General features: G+C 38.1%; 1 protein-coding gene across 3 annotated transcripts in view; it reads right to left on the bottom strand.

Annotated features, from left to right (window-relative positions):
• Positions 1–21144, bottom strand: part of LOC110054742 (uncharacterized) — a 140020-nt gene that overhangs the window by 47091 nt on the left and 71785 nt on the right. For all 3 annotated transcript variants that reach the window (XM_089277197.1, XM_089277198.1, XM_089277199.1), the window contains one exon: positions 20600–20794. In XM_089277197.1, the coding sequence (XP_089133323.1) occupies positions 20600–20794 (195 nt within the window). The remainder of the gene's footprint in view (positions 1–20599; positions 20795–21144) is intronic.

Raw genomic sequence — 21144 nt, 5'->3', positions numbered from 1 at the left:
TTCTCGTGAAGTCAACTTGCGGAAATAAACTACCGTAGTTTGCTGCTGTTACCGGCGATCCTGAGTTTTGGCGCGAAAATTTCCGTATGAGCCGTAGTTCACTGTTCAAGCTAGCTGACCAGCTGAGGCCGTATATCGAGAGCAAGACTACAATAATGCGGGCCCCAGTCGATGTTGTTAAACAGGTTGCAGTCACCCTTTACTACTTAAGAGGCCCTGCGCCTAAGAAACGACCGATGATTTCCGGCTAAAAAATAAAATCGGCCGATTTTTATCTCCCAAGCAGAGGTTACCGAATACTATTTAAAAATGGATTTCTTTTGTTTCTGTTTCTCTTTAAACCAAAAATATTGAGCCGCAAACTTTCTCCGTCTGATCGCAGCAAAATCAGGCCGAAAATAAGCCCCCGCAAGAAACTGTTCAGAAATTACTATCGCAACGCAAAATAATGAGAAAACTACACAGTGTTGAAGAAAAAGGCCTTTTAATGTAATATCATTCGATAAACATCAAAAAAACTGCCGAAGCGATTAACAAATAAAGTTTCAAATATTGTATACTTTTGAGAAATAATTATTTTAAAATCAGCTCCAACGCTCCACCTAATTTAGTATGCAATATTTCAAACTTTATTTTTTAATCGCTTCGGCAGTTTTTTGATGTTTATCGAATGATATTACATTAAAAGGCCTTTTTCTTCAACACTGTGTAGTTTTCTCATTATTTTGCGTTGCGATAGTAATTTCTGAACAGTTTTTTGTGGGGGCTTATTTTCGGCCTGATTTTGCTGCTATCAGACGGAAAAAGTTTGCGGCTCGATATTTTTAGTTTAGAGCGAAACTGAAACAAAAGAAATTCATTTTTAAATAGTATTCGGTAACCTCTCCTTGGGAGATAAAAATCAGCCGATTTTATTTTTTAGCCGGAAATCATCGGTCGTTTCTTAGGCGCAGGGCCTCTTAAGTGACGAGGGTCGCTTTCGAAAAACGGCAAACGCTTTTGGGCTGTCACGCCAAGTTGTGTCTAAAATAATTCGGAAAGTATACAAAGCTATCACCTTACACCTAGGATCCAGATACATTAAGCTGCCTTTCACAGAAGAAGAGGTTAAGGATCACGTAAGGAATTTCAATCGATCACATGGCTTTCCTCACTGCCTTGGAGCAATCGATGGAACTCACATTGAAATTAAACAGCCTAGATTGAATTCTACAGATTATCTTAACAGAAAAGGACGGTATACTTTCATTGTTCAGGCCACTTGTGATTATAAATATTATTTTATGGATGCGGTCATTAAGTGGCCTGGAAGTCTGCACGATTCCAGAGTATTCTGTAACTCAAAGCTGAACGAATTCCTAAAAAGTGGAAAAATACCACCCCGCAGTCGACACACCCTACCTGACGACGATCTGTTGGAGTATTTCTCCTCGGAGACCCAGCATACCCCCTTATGCCCTATCTTATGAAGGAGTACTCAAATGGGGGATCTACAGTCCAAGAACAGTATTTTGGATTGACCCTTTGCCAGCCACGAATGGTGATGGAGTGTGCCTTTGGAATGATTTAGCGAAATCAGGTGATATAATACCAGCCATTCGAACAGACCATGATGCAATTTCGATAGAGATTGAAGAGCCAGAAAATGAGCAGAAAGGTCCCGGCTATTGAAGAATGAACTGTTCCATGTTAAAGGATGAAGAATATGTAAATAATGGTACTGAAATGCTTCCAGTATGGACAGCATAGGGACGCAAAGAACTTTCGGACAGTCGTAACGTTTAGGATTGGATCAAATATAATATATGGGTGCAAGTTATCAACTACTCAAAGAAAATTGCAAGGAAAGAAATGAAACAGAATTAAATCTCCAAAATAGGCTTAGAAAGGCAACGCAAAAATAAAAAACTACATGCAGTGACTCTAACGGAACTCGCTTTAATGCGGCTCAGGAAAAGTTAGAAATATTTTATGAAGAAAAAGCTAAAGGAATAATTATACGCGCACGCGTTCGCTGGCATAAGCATGGGGAAAGGATCACAAAACAGTTTTTAAACCTCGAGAAGAAATCATATAAAAAAGCATATACGAAAACTTCATATAAGCGGAGTAATTCAGTAAGAAGGATCCATTTTGTACATTAAAGGAGCAAGAACGGTTCTACAAAAACCTGTACAAAAGCAGTACTACTGATCCAGATGTTAAACTTAAAATTTCTTCTTTCTTAAACGATTTAAATATACCCACACTTTCTGAAGACCAGAAAAAATTTTTTGAAAGCAAAATTTCAGCAGAAGAATGTTTTCGTCTCCTTGATAGCTTTAAAAATGATAAAACTCCTGGTAATGACGGCATTCCTATTGAATCCTATAAGACATTTTGGTCAGTAATTAGCGATAGCTTCATGAACTACATTAATGAATGTTTCGAGAAAGGTGACATGTCTAGTTCTCAAACACAAGCAATCATCACACTAATTAAAAAGAAAGGGGAAGATCGTTCACTTTTAGAAAATTGGTGTCCAATCTACCTCGTTAATGTAGATACAAAAATAATGACGAAAGCAATTGCATCGAGGATGAAAATGTCTTGCCAGCCATTATTCATCCTAATCAGACAGGATATGTAAAAGACCGTTCTATAGGCGAAACTATACGATCTATTTACGATGTCATGGACTTTACTGAGAAAGAAAACATTCCCAGTTTAATATTATTCATTGATTTTCAAAAGGCATTCGATAGTGTCGAATGAGAATGTCTTTTTAAATGTCTTGAGGCATTCAATTTTGGTCCAGATTTCCTTTACTGGGTTAAAGTCTTCTATAAAATATACAAAGCTGTATCTTAAACAACGTTATGACTTACAAATTTCTTTACACCGGAACGAGGATTTCGGCAGGGAGACCCGCTGTCTCCATATCTGTTCGTAACAGCTGTAGAAACTTGACTATCCGGCGCCATTAGACAGAATTCGGACATTAAAGGAATCTATATCGGAGAAGAGCAAGAAACGAAACTTTTACAGTATGCTGACGGCACCACGGCGATATTAGCAGATACTAACTCAGCCAAAGTATTAGTTGAACTACTGGACCGGTTTCGAAACTTTCCCGGTTTCAAGATCAATTGCTCAAAAACTAAGGTATGTGGATAGGATCATTAAAAGAAAGTAAAGAGCAACATTTTGGTATTAAGTGGCCTAAAATCCCGATTAAAGCTCTGGGTGTATATTTCACATACGATCAGAAACTATTAAAGGAAGAGAACTTTATTGAAAGGTTAGATAGTATTAAAAAACGCATTAATATTTGGTCCTCTAGAGGCCTGTCTATTATGGTAAAGTGACGATGATTAAATCTTTTTTGATTCCAATGTTCGTTACTTCCTACACCAAAAGCAATTGTGAATAAACTGAATCAATTGTTATTAAAGTTCTTATGGAAAGGTGCAGACAAAGTAACTCGCGTGTCAGTAATACACGATTATGAGAAAGGCGGTCTAAAAATGATAGATTTGGAAAGCATTGTAAAATCTTTAATGTTGGCCTGGCTAAAACAACTATTTAACGATTCAAATGCAACATGGAAGACGTATTTACTTCATCTGATAGAGCCCGTAGGCGGTTTGTACTTTCTAAACTGTCATTATGAAGTTTCTGATTATACGATATCTTCTCAATTTTACCACGAACTTTTGTTATGGTTGTCGGACTTACGCGAATCTTTCGCTTCAGAAAGTGATTGAAAAATAATATTTGGAACAATGAAGAGATTCGAATGGATAATAAGCCGGTGTACTATAAAAGTTATTTCAAGTCGCGGGGAATCACTTACATACACGATATTCTATTTTACTTAAATACAATAGACCCCTATAATTATTTTTCGAACAAAATTGACAAAAGCAATTTTATGCAATGGGCGGGCCTCCGTCATTCTGTACCTTCACATTTAAAAGAAATCAGCCCAGATACATCAACCATGTCTCCATCACTTACAATTGGAGATAACATCTTCGATATTAAAGACAAATCAAAGGCTCCCTGAGCCAGCTCATGGATGAATAGTTGATTTTTGCCTCTGTGGCAAAACGAGTCTTTGTGCAAAACTATTCGTATGAAAATGGATATCACCTGTACGTTCATTCTCTTGAAAATCAAGTCATGTTCATGTGAAATGTTTTGCACGAGCATTCGTTCTAAAAAAGAGGCAAACAGTAACTTCGAAGTGGAAGTAAAGTCTGCATATGAGCCAAGTGGCCCATCAGGTCGGCACTCATCCCGGTTTCTGTAGTATGAAGCGACTAGGAGTATTTCTACTACCCCCGGATGGGATGCTAGTCGATCGCAGGGTTACCCCGCAATATTAAATTTGCCAATACTTATTTATACACCTCAGTGGAAAGAGGCACTGTGAGAGTTAAGTGTCTTGCTCAAGAACAAAAAACAATGTTCCCAGCCAGGGCTTGAGGCCAGACTACTCGAAATAGAAAAGAAATCCAAAAATCAAATAACAGGTTGTTTACCCAGACAGCTTATAAATTTCAAAATGGATAATAATAAATTTTGATTGGAATTGGAGCATTGTTATCATATTACCTTGTACATGATGTAGTGTCAAAGAATAACAACAGTCTGTTTCAAACTGAAATTATTAAATGAGAGTTCACCATATTTACCAGTCAGTCCAAAATGACAATATAGTTATGAATATGAGTCAGCAGTGCATTTCGGGTCAAGGTAAATTGGTTATGGGCCTTGTTCAGTTAACATTCTGAAACAACTATATAACAATGATTACTATTATGCAAAAATTACAATAAATGAGTTTGAAATTATTTTAGACAATCAACTTGAGAATGCCAGGACTACCAAGAGTACTTTGCCCAATTTCACTTAATTATAGTGAGACATGGATATTGGCAAAATCTTGTTTACTTTAAGCTGTCAAACATGAACAATTGGATTGTAGCTTGTGGGTAAACAGGAAATCTATAGAAAAAAATTTTTCTTCAATATTATAAGAATGATTTCAGACAGCTTTGTTTCAATCATGAACCTGAAGTGAAAGGAATGTTTTTATTTACAATTTATAAGGTTTGTCCATGGAGAGAAGGAAGGGGAGTAACAAAGTTTTATACAAGGAGGCTCTGGCCCAAGACCCATCCATATAACAGTGTTCTTGACAGGAAAGGCTTTCCTTTCATTTACATGTAGCTTCTAGCCTGAAACCCCTTTCACAAACCTAATGTGGCCCACTAGGTCTTATTTCTGGGATAAATAATCAATTAATGTTTAAAATCCCTGTCTTATTAAGTCTTACGATACCTCCAGCCTGAAGACAGTACACCTTTAGTCAACTGTAGGAAGAAGTCCCCAGCTTGGTGCAATACAATAATAAGGGTACTACATATTGTAGTGCATGGAAGTAAAATAATCATTTTCTTTCTTGGAAACAAACATCACGGTATTTAATTCCTATATATCTTAGTAATTGTTTGTGCTAGTCTCGCTAGCAATGCAGTAATATTCAAAAGGATTGCGGATATGTCTCTTCTAATAGATTTTTGCAACGATTACAGAACATACTTATGTTGACAAGTATCAAACATTCTCTTCTCCAGAATTCAAGTTTTGATGTCAATTTGTTTAAATCTCTCATTTCTAGGAACAAAAAAAAAAAAAAAAAAAAAAACACTCTACATCACCAGCCACCATGCGTCCGGCTTTTTGACACAATTGGACAGCATATCTTGCAAAAAATATAGATGTACACAGTCTCTTGGACTTAATTTGTTCATCCATCACTAAAATATTGCAGTGTATATTTACTCAATCGCACATGTAGGTTGTCTTGAGTATCATCCGTGAAGAAATTTTCACTCTGGTCGAACTGCATGGAATACAAAAGAAATGTAGTGTGAACGACAACAAACTAAAAGATACGGCAATTCGAAATTTTTTCCCCTTAGTATTTAAAAACAAGCTTACAAATTACGAGCTTGCGATACTAACACAGGCAGAATTTCAATGTGTGCGTACAAAATAAAACAATAAAGAAACAATGAAACCAAAGCCTAACAAGAATTTAAGCTTACATTGGACTCCGCAACGAGAGAAAGCGAGTGGAAACCATCAAATTCTCTTGCCAAGAAAAAAAGCTAGGAGCTTAACTTCCCCCATACGCTAATCATGATCTCACTTTCTGGCTTCGTCTTCCCGGGTGTCATGTATCAGTTCTTTGACCTCGCCGACCGTGCTGTTGTGCATGATACATGACCACAGTCATAAATACCTCTACCAGCTTTCATCTTGGTTTGAGCAAAAGCTGATAGGCAAAAAACAACATATTTACGAGAGAAAATCACATGAAACCAAAATGGCTGACTTCAATCTTCGAGGTGTTCGACAAATTCGTACCCAGGCTCTCGATTTATCGGGCAAAAATGTCGCCTTTCTGGTCCCCCCTCATCAAAGAACCTTCCTGAAGACGAGTCGGAACACTCTTGGACAAAAACAATACTTAGCAGGGGAGGTAGGAGAAAATTGTTTAACGCAGGTTTAATGAATAAATTAATTAGAATCGAATGGGTGAGCGATCGAGCGCCATCCGACTGCCTCCTAGGCTCATGGATGTTACTCATCCATGAGCAAAAATCAAAATATTATTACTCGCTGCTGGTTTCAAAAAAGCTCAACCTCCTAATATTATCCAAGAGTGATTTTAATTTCACAGCCCAAAAATTTAGAGAAATCTTCTCGTTACCACATTTGGTTAAGCTTGAGTCACATGTTAAGGCCATCCAGTACAAAGTAATTAAGAGTGCCTGCCTGTAAAAATCAGACGAATTCTTAATTTTGCAGCAAGAGTCGAAAATTCGATTTCTCTCATATTCTTATGGTAGATAGGCTAGGGCATGACAAAAACTACTGGATAGTCTTTTTGACAAAATATCCTTTTATTTCAAAGAAATATGCAAATTACCAAATGCCGTTAAAATCGTCATTTGACGCACCATTTTATCAAGCAAGTTTGAGAGCTTCACAAGCAAAACCACATCATTCTTCCGTCTTTAAAACACTCAAACATTTTTGTGCAATGTTTAAATGTGTACTGGGTTGATTTTAGGGAATGTTGCGTTGTCTTTTTGGGTGCAAAATAATTAAATTTCGAAGACATGTATTTCATTCACTTAAAAGTACTTCGTGAATATGATTAATTTTCACCATGTGCGAAACCTTCGAATGGATTAAGCTTCTGGTGGTTGAATTGCAGAAGGATGATCCACAGATTCCTGTAAAAATTTCTTTGGGCAAATGATTGTGAGCGACGCGAGAGCTTTTCAAAGTACGTTAAAAATGCAAATATTTGACCATCCCTCGTTAAATTTCGATTTACGGGTTAGACGTATATTTTAGCATGCGCCACATGACTTGACCTATGTTAAGTTGAAATAGACACAGAGCTGATAATTTCGAATTGTCCTAACCTCATTTGCTATAAAAGGCAGGTCCAAAGCCGATTTGACGTGTTTCTCTCACCATTCGTCGGACATAAAGCAGAAGTTTGTTTTTGTTTACATAACGTCCGATGTACATCGCCAACTGTCAACTTATTTAATGGTCGAATACCATGTATCTGTGACCCTCTTTCGACACATATGATCACCACTGCATCTAAGTCAAAAACGGCTAAGTCATTTGTAGATCACGGTTGCTTGCTTTGCACTAACAGCAGACTATGCAAAATTGGAGTTAGAATTAATGATGCGCGCAATTTTTGTAATGATGAACCGGAGAATTTATATCACCTTTTATATGAATGCCCTCACTCCAAATCCTTCTGGACTGATTTCCAATCGTACTGGTACCATCTATCGAATCAGCCAATCCATCTTTCTGCAGGAAACGTTTTATTTGGAGTTTTTTGCCCTTTATCAAATTTATTAAACTATTTCATAGTAATTGGAAAATTATTTTTGTGGGACTGCAGAAGATGCCAAACACTTCCTAAAGTTCAAGGACTGCAATCGAAACTTAAGATTAAATATGAAACTGAAAAAAATATCAGCAAGAAAAACTTCTTTGAAAAGGAATGGGTTCTCACTCCAACATAATTATTTATGCCCAGCTTGTTTTATTGCTTTTTTGTTTTAATACGAATTTGTATTTTATTATTAATATGAATGTAAGTAGCACCTGCAATCCTACTATTTTGTAAGAAGTGTAAGAATTGATATGGCAAGTTAAATTAGTGATCGTATTGTTTTGTAGAGTAAGTTATGCAAATTGTATTATTGTAAGTAGCACCTGCAGTTGCATTGTGTTGTAAATAGTGTAAGTAGTGTGTAACAAATTGAATTGAAAGGTTTTGTTGGTAATGTAATGCACCATAATAGTTGTATCACTGTTGTAAATTGTGTAAGTAGACGTACCAGTGTTGTAAGTAGTGTGAATCACAATTAAAGTGAAGTTTTTGAAAAAAAAGAGTATGCCTTTGGAAGATTGAAAGCAAGGTTTGATGCTTTGAAAAGAGCAATGGGCATAAACATAGCTGAAATTGCCATGTGTCATGTATTCTTGTTTTGTACTACACAACTTCTGTGAACTGCACAATGAAACAATAGGGGAGGACAAAGTTTCTTCACCTATTGAATATGACCGAAACTTCCAGCCTGTGGAGACTTCCAGTAACTACAGAACCAGCTGTAATGATGCTAAAGGGAAGAAAGTTAGAAGAATTCTCATTTACTATTTTGACCCCTAAATTGATTAATGTACTGGCCTCACCGGAAACAGTTGAAAAATGAAACAAGCATGAATTACTTCAGTGCATTGTTGTAAACTGCTCATAACCCTTATAAATCCCACATTTGGAAAACAATGCCATTGATCTGCTACATCAGGATATGTGCTTGTTTTCTCTAAGCGATCTAATTGGCTAACAGCTCAGAAACTTGTTCTTGATCAATCGCAAAGCAAAGCAATTGTAATTATGCAATCTCTAATTAAGGACCGTTCATTTTTTACGAGGTACGGGGAGCTGGTGAGAGTTGGGGGGTATGCAAAAAATAAAAAAGGCTTTCTAGGGAAAAGGGGGTCACGCGAAATATCTTAGTAAAACTTTGAAATGGCATAATGTTTTAATATTAAAAAAATTGCTATAGAACAAACATAGTAGACAGGATACAATTTATGACAAACTTTCCTTCTGCCTTAAAATAACGTTGGACTTTGTTTTCAGTCTTTTTCCTCTTTCTTTCATTTGACTTTCTGCGGTTTTCTTTTTTTCCTTCTCCTTTGTTGATGTGCTGTTTGTGTATGCCCTTGAATACGCTGTCATGACTTCTCTTCATAAGCTATAACTACGAGATCCGAATTTGAATTCTCTTTCTTTTGATTTGTGTTTTCTAATAAACAGCTGTTTGTAGTATAGGGATTGTAAATATTGTCTTCATGGTGGGCACAAAGGCGTGGAGTTGGGGAATAATAGAGAATGTTAAGTATGATAAAATCTTGAGGGAGGGTTACTTTTTCTGGGGGGGGGGGTCATCCGAAAAAAATGACCTCCATAAGGGGAGGCCATGCAAAAAAAATTGGTAAGCTGAGGGGGGGTCATGCGATTTTTAAATGGTGCTTCCCAAATTCCACCAGCCCCATCTCCCTCATGAAAAATGAACGATCCCTTACAGTAATGCGAAATCGGCTTTAATTTTTCTGGTCTTACGCAGAAGTACGTGGACCAGTTCTCTAACTGTAGAATTACGCATTGAAAGTACTGTATGAGTGTAAAATAAATGCCCAATTGGCCACAATGGTTGCTACAATTACTTGTGCGAACAACACTGGTAAAACAATTTTGCGATAGAAGTTGCTTTGGGCACTGACGACTACATGGAGTACACCATGGTCCACATATTTAGAGAGTGTAGAAAACTTGACACCGCATTCAGGGACACCGCGGAAATACGTTTTTTGGGGCGCGATACAGTATTTTGCTGGTCAGCGGTACACCTTAACAAATCTACAAAATGCCTGCAACTTTTAAATGGTTTTCGCAGCGAGTCTTATCGACAGTCAAAAAGATACAAAACTTAGAGCGCACACTGTAAACTTAGCTTTTAAACTCCGCTCATTTGTTGGATAGTTCTCAGTTAATATTATATATTATGCCAAAGCCAAACTGAACTTGCACACGGTGTGAAATTGTTGTTGTTTCGTGAGAGTTCATGCTCGCAAGCGGCGAGCCAGTGGCAATTTACGTTACGATGTGCGCTAAGGCGAAAACTAGGCAGCTTTTGTGTTGCTGTAACGGTGTTCTGAGGACATCAACTTCTCAAGTTTGTTGAATTGATGGGCTTGAACCGTATGAATCGGTATGTCAACGGCATTTCGATCAAAATCGTCGGGAAGACATGCTCGTGTTCGTCCTCTTGTTCGATTGGGGGCACTCACGTAAGTAATCACGGTCATCCTGTCCTCACTCGGCATCACCGAATTATAGACCAAGTTGGCCGAAATCGAAACAGTGCTTCGTATAAATCTTGGACACGTTGGTGTAACAAGTGTAGGACTGAGTCTCCAAAAGGGTTCAAAATCTGGCCTCAACTCGAGGAAGAATTCACCGAGGTATGTTTTCTCATAAAATATCCAATTTTAATTATACTGTACTTCAGGAAGCTTGAGGCTGGCGAAAATAAAATTTTGAATTTTCATGTTTATTATTGTTTCTTTGTTTCTTGTCATAATTTCGAATTGTTGCAGTTCTGCATTTTGCTTTTAGCGCCTCTAAAGTGTGAAAATTATTTTAAACTAGTTGCATAGCTGTTAGAGTTTAGAAAAAAAGCTATTTAGCTATTAAAAAACCACAAGAAGTACATGACATCTGATTATCTTTAGATGGCAGAAGACATGGAATACAAAGCTGTTAAAAGTGTAATTAAAAATACATGCATACAAGACAATAAAATTACCATAAAATCTGGGTAATAACAACTTTCAGTTAAAACTCAATAAATGAATTTCATTTTTAGTTATAAATAGGCTATCCCCCCTGTATTCACACAACAATCTTCTGATTATAAGGCCACCCAGATAATTTCTGACCACATCACCTTAGAGCCTGAGACTCTATAACTTTGTAACATTAATATTTGTTTACATATTACTATTATCTGGATTTCCCAATAGAAAACTTCTTCTATTGTACATTTTTTTCTATTTTGGCTCAGCAAAAATCCTTTTAGATACTGTCCATGGATGATTTCCACAACATCAATGCTGTAAAAACACCAACTGAGAGAACACTGACCAATGCTCTCCATATGGCAACTCCTCTTCTGAACATTCAGCCATCTGTTGATGGTGGGGAGAGGCAGGGGGCGGGAGCCCGGGAGAATAGGGGGTAGGAATCCGGAGAGAAATGCAAAATGCTAATTTTTGTCATTCATTAAGGCTTCAAATACTTTCAAAAACAAGAACTGAAAATGTTACTTGACTTTCATTTAGTGTCTTTAGAGACTTCTAGGCCGACGGGCAAAGAAAAATTCACCCTTGGGCTCAAAATGAGGCTCAAAATGAAACCCTTTGACAGTGGTTACGTCATAGGTCATTCACTTGAAAGACGGGTAAGAGTAGCAAGGCTGAAAACGAAGGAAAAAAGGAAAAGGAAATGCCTGAGGACTGTGCAGCTAAATGACTAGGATGTGTTTTGAGTCTCTTAATTTACAGGGGACAGGAGCAGGATGAACAAGGTTGGGAGTCAAGAGATAGAGGTATGGGAAGTGGGAGAACAGGGTATGGGAAGTGGGAGGTTCTGACTCCGCTGTCCCTCCCCCCACTTGATGCAGTACCTTGTCCCTAAGTAAAAGGAAAAGTCTGCATAGAGCCAAGTGGCCCATCAGGCCAGGCTTATCTCGGTTTCTGCACCATGAACCGACTAGGAGTATTTCTACTACCTCCTGGATAGGATGCTAGTCTATCACAGGGTTACCCCCAGCATTAAATTCACCAGTACCCATATGTACACCTTTGTGGAGAGAGGCACTGTGAGAGTAAAAGTGTCTTGCCCAAAAACACAACACAATGTCCTTGACCAGGGCTCAAACACGGACCGCTCGATCCATTGCTGAGCGCACTAACCACATGGCCACCGTACCTCACACCTTGTCCCTTAGGCCTAACCTTAACCCTAAACCTAAAAAAAGGAGTCTGTAGATTTCAGTCAAGTTTACCTCTTATCACTTGCGTATTTGAGACAATTTCTAATTTCCTCGCTTTGCCATTCAGTTTACAGCACCAAAGCCTGACTTTAAGTGATTCGCAACTACTGACGGAACTTGTTTTTGCAACTTACAACTTCAGACTTTGCACAAAATTTCTCACTGGAGAAAAGCAATGTTGTAGAACTAAAGTGATGAACTAAATGCAATAAATATTAATTTGAAAGAAATGTATCTGTTCTTTAATACATGCTTTTGTGTCTAGTATCTGAGTTAGATGTAGCCAAGATATATTACCAATGGTTTGTAGACGACAGTAAGCCAATTCAGAGACACAGTGGCATAAACAAACCCACTTGTTAGCCAATTTATCACAGGAAAAAAATAAATACCTATAATAATATTATACATATATAATTTATTGCCATCAGGTGCTATTATGTCTTGTAATAAAGTGGTTACAAGTTAAGTAAGAATCTTACAGAAGGGAGGATGATACAATACTATTACTAAGGCGATCATAATTAATTTCATATTGTTTCAAAGCATGTGATATGTACATGTATGATTACAATGTAAAAATTATTTTGTAGTGATTGAGCAAAGCTCATCTGAATTAAATTAAATGAAAGGAAAAAACAACAACAGTCAATTATTTATGAAAGTTGATACAATGCACATGTAAGATAGGGAAATAGAAATCGAAAAGCTTCAAATGACTGAGTAAACAAAGTAAACTAGTGGGTTTCATTGAGGAGTTGATTACTGCCTCTCTGAAATGTTGAATGTCTTTTCAGCATCAAAAGAAGTGAAACATGACCACATCCCATAAGTGGAAGCGGTTTCGTGTAAACAAATACAGGTGTTTGGGCATTTTAAAATATTTAGCTACATGTGCATACATGTACAGGGAAACGGTCTTGAACATTTCCATGTGCTATCAACATTTAATTGATGGAAACAAAAAAGACCTCAAAAAAGGAAAAATTGTCAATGAACCGAAGATATTGAGCGGTCTTAAATGTTTACAGTATTTCCAGCGTTCGCTGCGGCCAACAAATCATAATATTTTCGAGTTCTACTCCCTTCGCAAACGCCACAATTATATAAATGTAGGCTTAAACAATCTTTAATGATAAAGAAATATCTTGTGAATGAAATGAACAAATGTTTTATTCTTACAGCAAACGGCAGGTACAAAAAAAAATATTTCACCCGTTCCAAAAGGCGCAGAAAGTCAGAAAGGTGATAGACAAGCCAAAACGCCAGTCTTTAAAGGCAAATTCTTATGAAAGTTTCTTTGACGCGTTGCGAAATACAATCTCAATGAACAAGCACCACATGTCCGCGCAAAGTGAGTGTGAATAAAACGGTCCCGACTTACATGTACCTTAACTATTTCTATAACTTTAAATCCAACCAGTCTTCAAAATCCTTGCAAAAGCTACACACAGGACAAATTTTCTGCTTTGCTGGATACCCATCGTTGATTTTCACAATTCTGAGGCGAGGGCGGCTGAAGCGACACGATCCACGCTTCGTCCGCTCGAGTTGGCTTGAGTCAGCAAACTACACATTACTCCGCACAAAATGACTCTCCTGTATCGCTATTCTTTACGAACATTGCTTGAGTATTAAAAACCCATTTCAGGATGTCAAACTCACCAATAACGAGAACTATCAAGGATATTTTCGACCTTAAAACGAAGCAAAATACCGATCTCAGAGACTGCTCGATCGAAGGACAGCACAGCCCGATGGTGATGACCACTGACCAGTTACTGTGACGTCAAAAAACGTATTTCCGCGGTGTCGCATTCAGGGCTTTTGCTAAGCGTGAATATTTTCCATTTTTCAATAAAAGTAAGTGGCTTTCGTAAACCTGTCAAACAAACTGCTCTTTTTAATTACAGTATCTGATAAGCACAAACACAACAAATAAAATAGGATAAGAATAATATACTTAGGGGTATTTCATAGGTCTTGATAACCACTCTGTCTGGTGTTTTTTGTGACTCAATTTAACAAATAGATTCCATGTTGCCGTGCGTCTGTTCAGGAATAGATCACAGATGACGTCAAAATGTGGTAAGAACAAAAAAGTGGCACACGAGGCGATAGCCGAGTGTGTCACTGATGTTCTTATCACATTTTGGCGTCTTCTGTGATCTATTACTGAACAGACGCACGGCAACATGGAATCTATTTGTTTTATATAATAACGAAACAAACTACTACAGATAAAGCTTTGTTTATTTCAAAATCTTTTAACATAACTCGAAAGTCGGCCTTTGCCCACTTTGGCGAACACGAAAAAAAAGCCATTTGACGTAATCTGTTGTCTATGCAAAATGAAGCTATCTCATTGGTTGCTATGCGTAGCAAAGAATTGTGATTGATCCAGGAAAATCACGCCACTGTCAAACTTGACTCGAGCGTCGCTTCTCGTGGAATGAAGACTTACAGCGAAAGCAGAATTGAACTGCGAAATCTACAAATCTTAAAGAAAATGCTGCATAAGTCAAGTCAGTTTTTGTCATCAGAGCAGCCCTGTGAGCCGAAAAGCTTGGATGTTGCCTTGAATATTGCAGGAGTTGAAAAATACGCTCGGAAAACTTGCGGTTGTGGTCAACCTGGAGGCCATTCGATTCGAGTTTTGAACGGAAAGGAGCGTTAGTGACGGTGAAAATTTGTGTCCTCTGTGGTTGGTGATTCTCAAATCAGTTTGAAATAGTGTCGGAGACACCTTTTAGCTGCGATACAGTTGGCCGTTAGCTGTACTTTGCTCGCTGCTGTGCCCTGAAACGGACTGGAACATTCGCATCGGAAAGCAAGGTTATGTGTTTTCTTATTTTAACTGATTTTAATGTTTTGATGTTTCATTCCTGACATCAATCAGTGTGTCAACAATTATTTTGAGACTGAGAAAAGTTGAATTTTTTAAATAAATTAATTGATTAAACATTTTGTTTATTGGGTTTGTTAAATTCGAGATAACGCAATGGTTCTCGGCCTACCACGACCAATTTTGTGTTTGGTTTAGTCTCGCTCGACTGCCGACTGAGACTGCCCGAGTATTTTGTTCTGAGTCATTTTCTGAAAACGGAACGGCTTTATCTTTCCTCTTCTAGCTAGACTATGCTTCTCGTACCCGTGCAATGCATCGACAATACTTTTTTTGTACCTTATCTTTTGCCCAATCGTGTAAAATATTATCTAAATTCTCAAAACTTTCCGCCATTTTTAAACACGGAGGGAAAAACTTTGTAATGATGACGTCAATCGTGCGTCTGTCCTCTAATAGATCATAGGCGAGAACCAATCAAAATGCGAGAATAACTTGGCTTATTATATAAAGAAATATAACGAGCTTCAGTTTAATTAAGTACCATATCTTTAATTAAATGTTGTAATTGGGCCATGCATGTAACTTTTAACTTTTCTGAGCCATCTACATAATCAACTACGAAACAAAACTTTTAAGGTGAGTATTAACAATGTGACATAACTGTGATATAACAATAAACTTCTATAATCTATGTTACTAGAAAATTCCTTAATAAGCTCTGATATCATAAGCCGCCCCCCCCCCCCCCAAATGCAATTTTGATAAATCACAAAAACCAAAGTCTTAGGTAATATTACTTGAAAGTATAATAACAGAATCTGATAGCATAAGCCCCCAAAAACATAATTTTGATAAATTTATTTACAATATCCATGGCATTGCCTCAGATTATAAATTTATAAGTAACATAATTTCAGTACAATGACTGTGTAAATGAAAAAGGCACATTATTTGTAATACTACCAGTAGGTGGAGTATTTGCAGGTGCTGTATGTGGAATCATGTAGTTTGCCTGTGGTGCCATGTACTGTGACTGCAATATGCCTGGTACAGGACACATCATTTGTCGCATCAGTGCAAACCTATCTGATATCGATCCTGTTAGTTTCTCTATGTTGGAAGTTAGCTTTTCCAGGTGATTGGTGTTGGCCTTATCCATATTTTTCATTTTTTCTAGTGGTTGTTTTTTTTACCTGAAGCTCTTCTTGAAAAACAGTCAAAAGTTGAGTGTCCACAGGTGATTTCCTTTTCAGTCTCTCTCCCTTATAAACTTTTAATCTCGCATTAAGGAGAACTCTCCTTTCTTTAACCGTCCCCTTGCAGGAGAAAATGCTTGGGGTGGAAGAATTATCTGTAATTCCATCATCAGTTTCAGGGCTATCCACACTCTCCAGTTCAGGGCTGTCGGATCTGCCCGTTTTAGTCGATTCAGGGCTGCAGGAACTCTCGTAGTTTTCCAAGTCCACATCAGTTGTCTCTATCCCGTCTGCTTTCGTTGTTCTTGCAGGAGAATCACCGAATGTCTCTTCATATAAATCAAAATAGAACAGTACAACGCGGCCATGTCCGCTTTTCCTTCACTTCCAGAGTCTATCGCTTGCCTGAACTTTTTGCGAATCATTTTAAGCTTGTATGTCAAACTCGACTGGGTGATTTGTTCCTTGTCATGTGGAAAATAATTTTCAATGGCCACTGCGTTCTCCGGTGTAGGATATTGATCGAGAAGGAGTTTTAATATGTCGCCATACTTGTGTTGACAAGACTCCCAGTCTGCATTCTCGATTGCTCTTGAAGTTTTGTACTCCATTGTGACCTTGAGCAGCAATTCAACCTCATCATCGGTCCAAATAAAGGAACTAACTGCTTCCTTGTCGGTTTTCTTCGGATTTTACTTCGATTTAGACATTTTGAAGTTAAAGTTAAAAGCAACAGAGCAAATTTGTGGCCCATCGCTAAGAATACCACTGTCTTTCGCGACATGTACTTACAGTTCTCAGATTATTAACCCGCGGCATAATAATTTTTTTTAAAGTGCGAAATGCGGCTTGCTGTAGATAGAACACAAAACAAAACAAAACAAAACAGCCGATATACGTAGCAGGTTATAAAAAGCAGCGGGCTTACCTGTCATCAGATGAATTTTCCGCGATCATTTACTTTTTGTCTTATACATGGTACTCGTCTCCATATCAAGAAAATAAAGAGCGCGAAAAAAAAAAAGAAAAAAAGAAGAATGGCTTAATCGTATAGGTTAATTCTATGTAGTGCGATGCGTGGATCACTCGTTTCACACTCGCGTTGTTTATGTACTCGGCTGAAATTTTCTTGATTACTGAAAAAAAAAAAAAAACAATAAAACGGCTGAAAAGGAGACCGTAAAGAGTCTCCGTTTATTTGGAGATAAAACATTGGGTCGTAGCCTTTAAGTGGAGTGGACATGTGCAAGAAAGCGGGGTTGACCGGGGATTCAATGAACTCCAAAAGAGCACCCAATCAACGCGCTGCATTTCTTATACAGATGACATGCTGAAAATTCGTTTATTGCAAACCACGCAAAGCGTTACTTTAAATACGATGGTTAAGTGATACATTTTATCACCTCTCAGTTTAAATGCCTTATAGCGTCGGCGTGTGTCCTACTGTTTGTGGAGGCGGAGCTTGGCATATATTAATATTCTACCGGGAAATTCAAAAGAGTTTCACTCTATTGTTCTTCTAGTCTCCGAGGCGAACGAAGGCTGAAAGATCGTTAGGAGTGTTCGAAAGTTGGACAGAACGACCACTTCGAAGCACTATTTTCAGTTAAAACTTGACATAAAGCTTCCAACATAAAGCTTAACAACATACATTCAAAGCCGTGTGATAACCGTTAAGAAGGGCACTTTGAAGGAGTAAAATTCTTCCTCCAAATATTTCCTCATATAATATTTTCCCTCAAATGGACCAAATTCAGGAAAAGAAAACGACTAAATCCACTTTTCGTAACATTTCAAAAAATGTCTACTTTATTCCATCAGTGTCTCATCTACAAAAGCCCTATGATAACCACTACGGAACAAAAGTATGAAGCACGTAAACTCTAAACAAGTATGCGTAGTCGGCCATTTTCTGGTCATTTTCTTTATTGTTTAACCATCGGCAGCTTAATTAAAATTAAATTTCGCGCGCACTCTACATTTAAATCCCGGATGTGTCGCGGCATTCTGCGCGATGCACTATCACGTTCTATAGCGCATGCTCTGAAGACATTTTAGTGCACAGGAACCCTGGGTACTAGAGTGAATCCGAATACCATCGGATGCGTGTGGACTTGAATACCTAAGTGTGGACGGGGAAATTTTTGAAACCAGAAAGAAAAAGTTGCGGATTCAAAAATATCCGGATACGTGCGGACGGGGTCTTAGTCATCCGTAATTGACGCTTTTGCTTTCCACATGACCTTTCTGTTGTTTTACATCTGCTGTTTGTGTTTCTTTGAGCAGTCCCACAAGGTTTTTGCTTTGGCCATGAGTGTAATTGGCATTTTTATTGTCCTCATGACAATTTGTTATTTTCCATATGCTGTTTGTATTTTTTAAGCGTTCCTAAAAGGTTTCCGCTTTGGTCATGAGCGTTATTGGCGTTTTCGTTTTCCTGATGACCTTTTTTTATTTTGCATATGCTGTTTGTATTTCTTTGGGCGGTCCTTTAAGGTTTCCGCTCTGGTTATGTGACTGTTGTTTTTCTGTGTTGCAGTGGTCCCGAGAGGAAAGGTTTTCACTCTTATCATGGTAGCTTGCACTATTATTTTTTTCTCGTGACCATGTCATCCTTTGCATACCGTTTGCAGTTTCGATTTTATTTGGGCGACCCCAAAAAGTTTTCGCTAAGTTCCGGCTGTTTTGTGTTTTTCAAGGGTTTAATTTTTTGCTGCCGCTGATTCATTTTCATGTTCTATTATTTTGACTTATTGTTTCTTTGCGGTCTCAGGAGTTGGTATTTACGTAACAGCGCCACCTGTCGTTTTATGCGCGTATGCGTTTGTATCGGCGCTTTTTTGTCACTCGCTTTTATTAGTAAACTTTTGATTTTGTTTTGCTAATGTGTTTCTGTTTTCTCTCCGCCTCGCTGTTTCCTACCTTCTTCTTTCCCGCTCTGGGTTAGAAGTTTTATAAGAGAGTCTTATTCCTCTCGGACTACTGAGGCATAAAACTGCCTTCCCTTGAGCCGCTCTTACTTCCGTTCACGGTTTTCTTAGTCTCTTTTTGCAGCCACTCCCCCTCCCTCCCCCTCCTGCGTGTCAGCTTTTTGTTCTGCGTTGGTATTCTCTTGGTATTCCTCTTTGCGCGGCTCAAGGGCTGCCGTCTCATAATAATACCCGCATTCTCGGCGACTTCCTGCGCTCAGTCTCATGGTTTTATACATTTTCATCTACGCTTAGTTAAGTCGGTAAAAAATCGTGAGATATCACACAACTATAGAAATCTCAATAAAAACAACACAAAGGGATATCACAAAATAAAAAAAATAAAAAAATCTAAATAAAACTAATACAATGGTTTGTTTTAACAGTCGTTTCCTCACTGGCCTTTTTAGACCCGGAGTGTTTTGCAGCAGACAGTCTCCCCTTCTCTCCGCAGGGTAGTGGCTTGTATTAGCCTGTTCTATCCTCCACGGGACGAATCTCGTCTTAAGTTTTTTCTCAAACAAGCAAATATTTATGAGGGAGAAACTTTTCACAGTTTTAGAACTGGTTGCGCGTAAACCCTTTCTTTTCCAGGCTCTTCTCTTGCAGAGAGCAGGTCCCACGTTGGATGGAGAAACTCTGCAACAGTATCCTATTATATGAAGCTGGCTAATGTGTTGCGGGCAAAGGCCTCTGTTGACGCTCTTGCGACAGTTGTTTTTTCAGTGTCAAATCTTCGAAGGTTTACCACGATTTTAATTGCTCAAGGATTTGGTTCTGGCTCTCACTCCGCCATCCCACCTGTAAAACTCCAGGCTGCTTCGATTTCGTTGTAAAGTCAAAAATTCATTATCTTTTTTCTTTTAGCGTGGGGCTTGGACTTTAGTTTGGGGTTTTCTTCCTCCCCAAGGGTTTCTTTGTTTTTGCGTTTTCGGTGTGCCTACTTTCCTTCGTTATGCCTCAGTGCATTTTTTATTAGTATATACCACACAAGTGAATAGTACTTTTCGCGCACGCTGATTGGCTAGCTCGGAGGTGATTAGCCAAGTACTATTCACCTCCGAAAAGCTGAAGACAAAAACAAAATGGCTTCCCGTTTCAAATAAAGTTACACTTTGGTCTGCTAGTTATTCAGCTTGTGTGGTACATACTAAAACAATTATTCACCTCAGTGTCGGTGAAAGTGGTGGATATTTACCTCTACTTCGGTGAATAATTGTTAATTATTTTTAGTTGTCAGATGGCAAAGGTTTTCAAATTTCTGGTCTGACTATGTACGCATTGCGTACCTATTTGATACAAGTTATAACCTCCTGCGCATGAGTATAGACTAATTGGAGCCTCTTGTTTAAAAGAATCACATACCTTTGCATGAGGGATTTACTGTCGGAAGCATGTTTGCTGACTGAGTACAAGTTTTAAGTCCTGTTCCTATCAATTGGTAGCCTTCCTTGCAAGTGAACCGACATTCCGTTGCATACGAGAGACTTCCATTTGTACAGCTATCTGGTTTGATGACCAAACCTTCTGATTTGATGTTGATCCTAGGACAAGTTATTGCTGCAAAACAGTAATTGAAATGACATCGTGAAATTTTGTTTTTAACAGTTACTGATGGACTTTATCCCAAACTTATTACTAACTGTCTTTCGTTTGTTTTCAGATGAGCAGGACCTGCCCGACTTGCCTCTAGTCTTCTGAGAGCCGAGACCTCAGCGCACCCGCAGAATTCAAATTATCTAAAACACCTCATACTAGACTAGCGTGTTTACCACAGTTATCGTGAACTGCGAGACTGTTTCTTTATCAAGATGCTTGCTTCAGAGACGCTTTCTCGTCATTGTGTTGTTTATCAAACTATTGTTATTTCTAAGAAACTATTTTTTTTGTTAGGCTAAGACCACTTTATT

The sequence above is a fragment of the Orbicella faveolata genome, unplaced genomic scaffold, assembly GCF_042242905.1.
Source record: "Orbicella faveolata isolate gen_17 unplaced genomic scaffold, um_ofav_v1 contig_46, whole genome shotgun sequence".
Lineage (NCBI taxonomy): Eukaryota > Metazoa > Cnidaria > Anthozoa > Scleractinia > Merulinidae > Orbicella > Orbicella faveolata.
The sequence above is the reverse complement of the archived record's forward strand: the minus strand, read 5'-3'. Positions and strand labels throughout refer to the sequence as shown.